This window comes from Notothenia rossii (genome assembly GCF_949606895.1).
Source record: "Notothenia rossii genome assembly, chromosome: 3".
NCBI lineage: Eukaryota > Metazoa > Chordata > Actinopteri > Perciformes > Nototheniidae > Notothenia > Notothenia rossii.
The window spans coordinates 35,164,563-35,176,358 of record NC_136901.1 but is presented as its reverse complement, the minus strand read 5'-3'; the positions used below and the strand labels follow the sequence as shown (position 1 = coordinate 35,176,358).

The 11,796-nt window shown below is 42.3% G+C and overlaps 1 protein-coding gene across 2 annotated transcripts in view; it reads left to right on the top strand.

The window, feature by feature from the left end:
* nat8l (N-acetyltransferase 8-like) overlaps window positions 1-9,115 on the top strand; it is a 20,370-nt gene extending 11,255 nt beyond the window's left edge. For both annotated transcript variants that reach the window (XM_079673215.1, XM_079673214.1), the window contains one exon: window positions 2,073-9,115. In XM_079673215.1, the coding sequence (XP_079529341.1) occupies window positions 2,073-2,440 (368 nt within the window). In that variant the 3' untranslated portion in view covers window positions 2,441-9,115. The remainder of the gene's footprint in view (window positions 1-2,072) is intronic.
* Window positions 9,116-11,796: the final 2,681 nt, after the last annotated feature.

The following is an 11,796-nucleotide window of genomic DNA, read 5'->3' as shown; positions in this document are numbered from 1 at the left end:
AAACTGGGGTAAAAGTATGCTTCCAGGTGTGTTTTCTTCGGTTATTCAGGAGGTTTTAGTAATTCGCTGAGCTCTGAATCTTCCCCGCATGTAATTCAAAATCCAGTTTCCCTGAGAGATTAGTGAAACACAGGCAGACACTCTCATTGATGCCATGCCCCTGTCTAGCTTTCAGGGTTGGGAGTACGTGGGTTTTCCTGTTAACGCAGCAACCAACACACAACAGTTGTTTGATTCAGTAACGGAGGCCCCTTGGATCAGCTTAACACAGGCCTGCAGGGGCATCAAATCCCCTCCAACACACGGGACTCCAGCAGCAAAGCATGATGTTAATGCCACCGCCTGTTGGAGTGCGTGTGTTCTTTCCATGGTGTGTGAGAGTGGGAGATTCAGCGGAATAAAAGGAGAGAGGAAATGATGGGGAAACGCAAGGAAAGAAGGACAGAGTGAGAATATTAGGACAGACTGACACATGTTTGTACTATTGGAAGGTCAAGCCAGCTACTTTAACGACGACAAACAGATGGCATTTCAATACAAAACCTCTGCCAACACATGCCCTATAAACTGCTATAAAGACGCGGTTTGATCATGGTTACATAATAAAAAAAGGATGTTTAAAGAGTCATTGTCCTTGAAAGATTATGCTAGGTGAAGGAAATTAGGCAACAAAGCGATTTCTACTTTGAAGCAAAACATAAAATCTGCAGCAAAGAAAAATCAAGGTAGAGTACAAAAGAAGTTCTGTACCTCACTTTGCATGGCTTTGTCCCACAAACCTACTGTTACTGAACATGCCATTTAAACACAACAAATAATTCATAATTCACAAGTGTTATCACTCTGCGTCAAAGTTAACAGCTTGTAAACTGCAGCACACATGTAAATCGATGTTAAAAAGGGTTTATATAACGAAGCACTTAGAGGTACTCTGGTGGAGGAGCATTGTCTGCTGACATTTTGTATGCATTGTTCTAACTTTTGTTTGTCTGTCAATATGTGTGTTAGTCTTTTTATTTGTGTGTCACCAATGTCTGTTTAAGTGTCTGATATATTTGGTTCACACACACACACACACACACACACACACACACACACACACACACACACACACACACACACACACACACACACACACACACACACACACACACACACACACACACACACACACACACACACACACACACACACACACACACACACACACACACACACACACACACACACACACACACACACACACACACACACAATGAGCTTCTGTAAAAATGCCAATGTTTTTGTCTGAGAGTCCTAAGTGACCGTTCTGTCGCGCATTTTAATCAGCAGCGTCTCATCGAGTGGCGAATGCCATTTAGCTGCGGTCAGGCTCTGTGTCCCTGCCCTCCGCATTCATCTTTGCCCTGCATCCCTTCTCCTATTCTCCCTCCTCTCAGAGCATTTAAGCCATTAGGACATGATGCAACATGCTGCTAATGCTGACACAGGAGGACGTTCATTTTGATTTCCTCAAACTTCCTTTCAACCACTGTTTTCCTTCCAATTATTCCTTTCATTTGTCCATCATGAAGCTTGCTTTACTGTATGTGCGATTGGTGTTCCATTTCTCTCTGATAAGTAGCAGTAATCAAGTTCTACTCAAGAAAGTATTTGGATTTGGAACAACTCGGTCAGAGATTTAAAATATGGTCTTACATTTTAAAGTATATTGGATCTGCAGAAAGTGAAGCTCTCTGCCATTAAATACCTCTACATCAAACATATTTTTAATTGATTGAAGTTCAGCCATGAGTTCTCGCCTCATTTCCACAACATGGTTCGGCTCAAATTATGTACTTTTGGTAAGAGGTCTTTTTTTCAAACCTTCATCGGACTGAAGAAACTGATCACTTTCCAGGTATAGACATCTATTGCTAATAGAAACCAATTATTAGAATCTTCCGTGCTAATTGTGTACGATGCAGTGGAAATGCAACATCACTCTGCAGTATTTCCCCAAATGTAGATTTATGATTTTAAGCGTTTGTTAACGTAATTTAATCATACTTATGGTGTCTTGTTTCTGTCAGGTTCCTGTTTCTGGGTGGCAATGCTTGACGGACGTGTGGTTGGGATCGTGGCAGCGCAAGGCCGCGAGGACGACAACTCGGTGGAGCTGCGGCGCATGTCGGTGGACTCTCGTTACCGCGGCAAAGGCATCGCAAAGGTACTGGGTCGGCGCGTTCTGGAGTTCGCCGTGCGCAACAACTACGCCGCTGTGGTTCTCGGCACGACGGCTGTAAAGTTGGCCGCCCACAAGCTGTACGAGTCGCTGGGCTTCCGCCGAATGGACCAGAGCAAGGACTACCGGCTTCCCGGGATGAGGCGCACGCCGCTGGAGAGGCTCTTCTTCCAGATCCGCCACAGCCGCTACCGCCTGCAGCTCCGTGAGGAGTGAGAGGTGACAGAGAGAGGGAGGGAGAGATGGAGAAGACAGGGACAGAGAGAGCGAAGACCCTCATCCACCCGAGAGCCCAGACAGCGTCCTCTCCTCTGACAGCTTCTATTTATTTTGTGTCATTAGAGATAACGCCGAGTACAACTTACCAATATTTCATCTTTAAAGTCACTAACGTTTTCATTCCTATTATGCTGTTGTTTTTGTTTTATACTTTTACATTTTAAATAAGAGTTTGTTTTTTCCCTCTATTTTATTAAGATATTTTGTTGTACCTTTGCCCCTCCCCTTTACACTGTGGGAGAAAAGGCTTTTTATAGGCGACATCTTAACTGGCACCCTCCCCTGCCCCTTTGGTTTAAAGATGATGTGATCAATGCTCCCCTTCAATATAATCCACGATGCCCTCTCTACCCCTCCCCTATACCTCAAGCCTTCCCTCCCCTCCCACACTCGCTCTACATTAAAATCCAACAGATGGGTTTGGCACAGGAAAGTGCAGTGAGACATTTGTGTAATTGGGGGTGGACAAAGCAATGGATTTGGTTGGGAGGGGCAGATATGGCTTCCTCAAGAGCAAAACAAACACACCAAGAAGTGTTTGGGGAGCTTGTGGATCGCACTCTTTCCAAAAGCTCTTCAATGTTACATTGTGTGCTCTGTGGATATAAAGCAAGTCATTTGGCTTGCAGCCAGCCGCTCAAGACGCCATATTGAAGCACAGCAAGTGTGTTACTGACCCCCACAGTGAGAGAGAAGGATGGCAGGATGGTTACCGGAACATGCACCTAACGCAGTGCATCTTCCCCACACACTCCTCCTCTTCCTCCTCCTCCTCACTGATTTAATTAGATCCCTCCCTTCTATTGTTTTATTAATCCCTGCGTTTCTCACTGGAGCTGTGGAGAGGCTCTCTGATTGGTCGAGGTGAAAGGAGGTGTGGAACAGATCCCATGATACAGTATATCTGCATGTCAGAGCTTGTGTGTGTGTGTGTGTGTGTGTGTGTGTGTGTGTATGTGTGTGTGTGTGTGTGTGTGTGTGTGTGTGTGTGTGTGTGTGTGTGTGTGTGTGTGTGTGTGAGTGTGTGTGACTGTGTGTGTGTGTGTGTGTGTGTTTGATGAGGCTATGGTCAGACATAACGCCATGCCTAATAAACAGCGTATGATGAATTAACCTATTTTTTTCGCGTTGAAAGACACGCAACTTTCTTGCTATGAGTCAAGTATTATCAAAGTAACCACTTTCTATGTGTATTTATAAACTGTTCACTTATAGAAGAAAGACACATTCTAACATTTTGAATATGTTTAGTATTTGACTAATCATTACTAATTTTCTAACACATATTACCACATTGTAATATGCTAATTTTACCGTCAAAACTACGACAATTACAGAGTAGCTGCGCACTACGCTCCACAGATTAATCCAAGTTTTTTAATGAACAACTTGGGTAAGACATGACTACTAGCAATACTTGCAAACCTGTAACTGAGCACAAACAGCAAATAACTATCTAATGTATTAGCATCCCCACTTCCTCATGTATTTATATTCTGGAGACTCATGTAGCGAACAAAACGTCCCCCATGACACCTCTCTCCATCTCCATCTCCTTCCTCTAAGCATAACAACCAGCAGTAGATTCAGCCATCCACGACTCTGAGCCTAAGTTACGTCGTCATACCATTTGTAAAAAGTAAAACATAAAGGAAAAAAAAAAAAAAAAAATCAAATAAGTTGAAAAAAGGAAAGAAAAAAATTGAATACAAATGTAATCGTCATGAATCCCTCCACGCCTTGCCACCCCTTCCCCCTAAACTCCCCCGACCTCCCATATATGGATCTGTCTGCAACCCTGGGCTAGACCCTAAACCTTCCATCTGAACCCTCCTCTGACCTTTGACCCTAGCTCGCCCCAGGCCACGCCCATTTCCCGCCCATCTCTGCATGCGCCACAGAGCCTTGCTGCACTGCTTTTATTACTCCATTTGAAGCTTGTTGGACAAAAACTTAGACCCCGCCCCTTACTCTGATGTCATCCAGGAAGTGTGACGATCAGGCTGGTGCCAGGTCGCAATGCTTGTACTGTATGGTTGGGATGCAGAGAGATAACATGTGTGTGTGTGTGTGTGTTCGGATACACTCACCGACTGCAGCACTGTCTGGATGACATCACGCCTGCCAGCCAACCAACTGTAGAATGCAAAAGCAATGCAAGTGTGGCATGCCTCTGTACCTGGTGTGTGTGTACGGTGCCTGCCCTGGAAGAGTGTAGAGAAACATTTATAAACAATATATAAATATATATATAGAAATAAAATAAGCTTCTTTTTTAAAATGAACATATAAAGAAATGTGTTTTTCTTTGTCTGTTTGAAAAAAAGAACAATTGTATCATTTGCATGAAATGTGTCTTTGAATGCAAAAATAACTTTTAGAGGAGCAACTCCTAGCACATGGCATACAGTGGAACCATAGACTTGTCATTTTGTTTTTGTTTTAGAGTATTTTATTTCATTTGGGTCTATGGGAGGGAAATGAATACTAGCCATGAGCCAGTGCACATAAATCTTTAGGAGCGTAACCTCTGTCTAACTTAGAATGCTGCTCGATATTCAGATTTAATCGTCACTGGCTGGAGGACTAAGAAGTGAGTTTCCTTTCTTTATCTCAGTGGGAAAGAGGGGCATAAGACTGAAGAGCAACCAGCTTGTGGTAAGGGTCGTCAATGGGCATCACAGATGATGAAAGAAGAGTGTTTCCATGCAGTACATAGTGCAACATCCTTTCATCCACTAAGTCCTTTGCCAAGTTTATCATATGCAGATGAAGGAAACGCGCAGCAGGACACCGTTAGAACTTGCAGTGAGGGTGACATGTTGAGACTTTGCTGCAGGTGGAAGCTGTTCCCTGTCCAACGTGTCCTCAAACGCCACATCGAACCTCGACTTGTGTCAGCAAAATGAATACCTTATGTCGCATCTAACTTCGGAAGAAACTTTCCATAATATTGTTTTTCTACAAAAAGGCATTATTCCACAAACGGACAGAAGTTGACCTTGAAGATGATATATGTCAGGTCCCATGGCACTAAGTCTTATTCCCCTTTGTTTCCTTTATTTAAAGCCATGTGTTGAAGCCACTTCTAGAGGAGTTTTAGAGACTGACAAGCTTTCTCTTTCAACCTTAGATTTCTCTAGGAAATTCTACAAAGTTAAACACAAGGCACAAACGCACTGAAAGCATCAAACGGTACTGTTTTCAAAAATACGTCAGGAGGCCTCACACCACCTTGATACATCTGCTTTGAACTTGGTTGTTGCTGGAGAGTTGAAAGAGGATATTTTGCGACAAAATAGGCCTTCAGAAGCACTTACAAAAGTCTTAATGAGGCAGGAAGCAGAGACACACTTTACTTTTTCCAGCTTGTTTTAAGATAATTAGAATACAGAGCAGACATTGAACCATTTGAGTAAAGCTGATCTCTCAGTTCTGAAATATAGGCGCCAGTGGGGCTGGGGATTTGGAATGCAGATATATTTTATGTTAGTTATCGCTGTGTTAAGGTTGTTACTGTACGACCTGGGTTAGGTATAAAGGATGAGAGGGAAAATAATCGGTGGTTTCGATCATGTGGAAGAATGTGAAGTCTGTCAATTCTGAGCCATTTGCCAATCTCAGATCTTTGCCTGATGACATTTAAAATACTCCATGTATTGTTTGGGGGAAGTGGTTATCCATACTAGTACATATACTGAACAAAAGTAATATCATTTAAATGGCCTTTGCCAAGGCTTTATGCACTGGAATCAAAACGCTGGAGTTCAAATACCTTGTTGACTGCATGGCTCGTAAAGGGGAGATTTGAATTGTAAAGATGAAGTGCACTGATTATAATGCATTTATTTCTAGCAATGTCTGTTTTCTACGTCATGTGAAGTCTCACCTCCCATTTAAAACCGCTACTTAACATGATCATTTAGTAATTAAACTGTATGCAACTTCTACCGGAGTATATGTTTAGTTACAAACCATTCCTCTGCTGATGTACAATCCAAAAAACAATCTCACATTTGTTTGTATTTTGGTTTTCTCTGTTTGTTTGAAAGCAAGTGTCCTATGGAGGTTTGAGAAAGTATGCTGGAGTAGGCTTTTTAGTTTCAACTGCTTTAGAATCCAAAAAACAATGCTCTGTTTCTGACCTCACGAGCTGAAGGCTACTGAAGCCAAAGCTTAACTTTAGCCGTTTTAAAAACCCTGGTCACATTCGAATCTGGCCGTAAAAATATCAGTATGCCACGATCAGCATCCCGTTTACCAAAAGTTGAGGGAGCATAGTCAAAAATGCACAAATGTACAGATCCTGTGGGTGTGTTGTGTTACTCAGACGATGTGTGTCAGTGCTCGACAGCCTTGGAGGAGGGGGGGGGGGGGGGTGACACTCACAGGCTTGATTGTAAACTGCCAACATTTAAGGTCTTAGAAAGATTTGTATGTTTTTCCTGGTTGCTTTTTTACATTTTGAATGACGGGGGTGTGGGAAAAAGTTGAAATGCAGCTTTCATTAAGTGACTAAACCACTGCATTAGATGTTAGACATGTTTGTGTGATTGTAAATAGCCTATTGTTGTTAATGTATTATTTACTGCAACCTGTCATCTTTGCTGGTTTTTCAACCGATCGCGATGGAGTTCATTTTTTTGTCTCGGAAGATGGCAGTCGCCTGGAATGTCCCACCTAACGAGGAGGGCGAGGGAGGAATGTGCCACATTGGCAGTCAAACGGGGGGGGTTGTGTGTTGGGGGGGGGTGGCAGCTCCACAACATGGACTCCCTCTCTCTCTCTCTACCTCTGGGGAGGACTCTGCTCCACTGTGGCAAATACAGAAGGACTCACTCTGGACTGAGGCCACAGGTGCCAGGAACACATAAGCACTTGTAGCACAACTGTGTCTTGTTTTGCTATTACAGTACAGATCGTTTTGATTTTTTTCTACATTTCCTATGATGAATATGGATAAAGTTTCTCTTTCTCCTGGATTGTATGTATCCTAAGCATATGTACAAGACATGACACCATAATGTTTAATTCATACCACGACCCACGGCTTATTTTTGAGGTGGATATTTGCCAAAGGTGACAGTAATTGCTGCATTTTTATTTAACTTGTGGCTTTTTTTTTCAACACCATCCTGTATTACATGGTATTATTTGGGGGGAAATCCTGCCCACGTGCCATCTAATCAAGCAATAAATACAAACCACAGAGTAAGGGCATACTATCAACAATGGTTTTGTTAAAAACATGAAATGCTGCATTGCTGTTATATCCCTACACTGTACCAATTAGTGGCATCACCACGCATCACATTGAAGCCTGAATGGGGGGGGGGTTTGAGTGTCAAATGTTCCTGTTTTTTGTATTTTTCTTTACAAAGACGTGTCAAAGATGTGTTTTTTTTTAAACTTGAGGTTGCAGTACACGGGTGTACCTTTGCATATTTGTAAAGATGTCAATAGGAAAATGACCAGAGGGGGGACAATGGATGCTAAAAGGTGAGCAGTTCAAGCAGGGAAAAGATGGCGTGGCCACACTCTCTTAACTGAGCTTTTGATTTAACCACAAAGACTTCCGGTTAACATGCACCGCCACTCAGTCAGTACAAACTGAAAATAAATCAATCAAAACTCTCAAGTCTGTAAAGTATATTTTACTGTAAATAGCATCCGGGGGTCCTTTTTACTCTTTTTGTAACAGAAACTGTGGATTTAAAATATTGAAAGTATATATTTTAAAAGATATTTACAGCACTTATAAAGAAATTCTCAAGTAGTGCAGGTGTCTTCATCTGTATTAACAATCCCGTACTCATTGTTAGCGTCTGCTCTCGCCTGCCTGCTTGAACTCTCACTCAAAGCGTTGCTCTGTTAGCTTTCAGAGCCATGGCCGTGAATATGAGCAGCTCTGGACTGAGCTATTAGTCAGAGCGAGCTGCTTTAATGCAAAGGGCTCTCTCTGCCCTGGAGCCGTGTCATGGCTGTTGTCTGTTGCCAGGAAACGGACCCGCACAAAGCACAGCAGGGCGTTGATATGCAGCCGCACTGATTGGGGGGGAGGCAGGTCAACCAGTCGTCCATGATAGAGGGATTGATAGATGGATGGGGTTAGGAAAGGGTGGGGGTTAAATTGTGAAACTTTGATACCCTGGAGCTAGGAGAAAAGTGGCTACCGTGAAGAATTTGAGGCCCTTAGGTTTGTAAAATATAGCGGTAAGAAAATAGTGTCAGGGGCCCAATGGGTTATATGAAAGAGACAATTTAAAGGCGAGACAATATTCTCGTGTACAATAATCAGGTCAAGCAGGGGGGAGATTTAGAGGTTACCGTGGAGACAGCTGGTTTTACCGGTCCGCTCAGTGAGGCTGCGTCTGATTTGAATCGGGGGTCTGTTAGCTTTCCGGTCCCCTTTCTGCCATTCCTTTGAAAGAATGCTGTATTACCACACCGGGATTATTATTATTATTGTTGTGATTATGAATTAACCCTTTCTTTTATACTGACAAACACCTGGAACACTGTATAGATGGGATTTCCTGCATTATGACGACGATTGAAACATGGATGTACATATATTGTATCAATTAAAAATGATGATTCATTAAGCTTTTATATGTTGCAACGGTTAACTGATTCTTTCTTCCTAAGGTGGCACAGGAGGGCGATGATTATGTATAGGTTTTATAAGGTAATCATTGGATTTAAAGTGATTTAAGTGCTGCAGGGTCTACTTACACATCTCACCGTCGCCATGGCAGCTAGGGGGAAGCTCATGCTGTTGCCCTTGACAACTGGAGTCTTCAGAGGGACCCTTGGGCCTCGGCTGCAGGTCATCACTCAGCCAGATGATCATAATCATAAGCTCATTGCATCCTTTAAAAGATACAAGAATACAGTAACACTAGGACAGAGAATGGAGGTCATAACACAATGGGTTTCAGTCATGCATTTATTTTCTATTATTAGATATAAAGTAGAGGATGACAGGCATCATGTTTGAAGTATTCTTCTTATTGCAATACCCTTTTAAACACTGAAATAAACACAAATGTAAGTACAGATGGGGAACAAGTGATGTGCTAGTACTCTTTATAGACAATAGTAGTTATTTTTACTTGAATGAAAATAGCATTTAAGATTGTAAACATACTTGCACTCAAACCCATACTATAACACACTATAGGAAAGGGAACACCCCAAGGAGCATAATAGGGCCCCTTTAACCTACACTGAAAATAAAGTGGAGTGACATTTACTTTAGATCACAATATTCCACGCAAAAATTCTAAGTAAATGTAACAACCTGTATTTCAAGTGGCATCTACTTACAGTTAGGAAGTGTTTGTTACTAACGGGAATAAAGGAAACTTTACTGTCAAATTTCAGTTTTTGTAAGTACATTTGACTTTCTATTGCATAGTAGATTTTACTTAAAGGTCCCATGTCATGGCCATTTCTACTGATCATAATTCCACTGTTGAGGTCTACTAGAATAGATTTACATTGTTCAATGTTCCAAACTCACATTGGTTTCTCATACAGCATCTCTGTATAGTATGTGTATTCACTCTGTCCTAAACGGCTTGTTGGAGCTCCGCCCCCCCCCTCCCTGTGAGCCCACTGTGCTCTGATTGGTCGGGACATTGCGAGGCTCGCTGCTCAGTGAGCTGGCTTACTGGTGTGGTTTCCAGGTCGGCGATAAAGCGAGAACAAGCAAAACTCATCCTGAGCACACACACACACCCACAGCCGAAGTAAAAACAACAAGTGTGGCTTGACATTGAGTAAGAAAAAGGTTTATAAACGCTGTGAGAATGGGTCTGCGGAGAGCATTTCTCCGCCATCCCAACTCGTCTATTACCAACCAGGGAGCTCTATGCAAGTCAATGGGACTCCCTGTTAGTTGAACATTTACGCTAAAGGTCCCCAACCCTCCTGGTGTGTGAGGAGCTCCGCGGATTGGTCCATTTTAGTTCCGGGAACCGCATGACGTTACACTTTGTTGATTTATAATAATAATAAGCTTTATTTGTAAAGCACTTTCCAGCTGAAAGTGTTTTAACACGGCACATATGTTATATATTTTTTTAATAATTGCATAGTATATTCAAAAAAGTAGAGGAGTAAAAACTGCAACAGTTCTAATAGCATCTGAATTGTAGTATAAAATGGAAATAGTCCAAAATTATTCGTTTTTGTTTAAACTCCATATTTTCTTTGAGCACCACTTCTCCAAAAGTGCAGAGTGCCCTCTAGAATTTGCACAAACAAGTCTCAATCAAGCCATCTAAAAGGGAGGGGGGGGGGGGAGGGGGGGTGCACCCTTTAACCACAGAACAATGAGAGAATAGAGGGGCAGATTTCCATAACACTGTCTGCTTCTCTGGCTCTGTGCTGCTCATACTGACCCGGTGAGAAAAAGCTTCCTTCACATCGGCACACGGACAACACATTCCTGTCAGTGGCTTCCACAAAGTGCGGCTGAAAAATAAAAAGAACTGGAAGACTGTGAATACATGAGAACTGTGGGCGGATCCTTTGAAAACGTTGACGACTCTTTAAATTAATGAGGTGATCATTTAAATACGTAATAGGGTTGAGGCTTTGTTACACATGTCACAAGGTGCCTGAAACGGCCGTGACACATTTTGTAGTCCTAAAGGGTAAAAGATAAAAGGGGCCGAAAGAGCCTCTTAAGGGGCTGCCAAAGACAAGGAAACTCGGTCAGTGTGCCTGGAAGCTGGTGACATGAGAGCATTTGTGGAATGTGTGTATCTGTGTGTGTGTGTGTGTGTGTGTGTGTGTGTGTGTGTGTGTGTGTGTGTGTGTGTGTGTGTCAGCTATGAGTAGTCAAAGGGGAGAATGGGCTGCAGCTAAGTGAGCGGGTAGAAATGAGATCATCTGTTTTGAATCAGCTGAAGGCTACTTAACACAACAAAAATGAAGCTTATGATTGGAGAAAGCGACCCTGATCTCAATGGGATTAAAACACTAGAATATCCGCTACATGACTTTCTATAAATTATTTTTTCACTCTTGGAATTCCTCTCTTTAATCATTTATTGCCAATAAAGGTTGACAGGATTATTGAAAGGGGGATATTAATTAAACTCATTTGTAATTAAATTCAAGCTTATTATGCTGCTGTAATTGTGCTACGACTCGGCTATTAAGAGCATCAGCTCTAAAATTGCTTTCAAATGTAACATGCAAATGATTGTGAGGAATTAATTGAGCATTAGCGGCGAGTGTTTGTAAAAAGAAACCTGCAAAAGGAAACTGGAGGAGAAAAA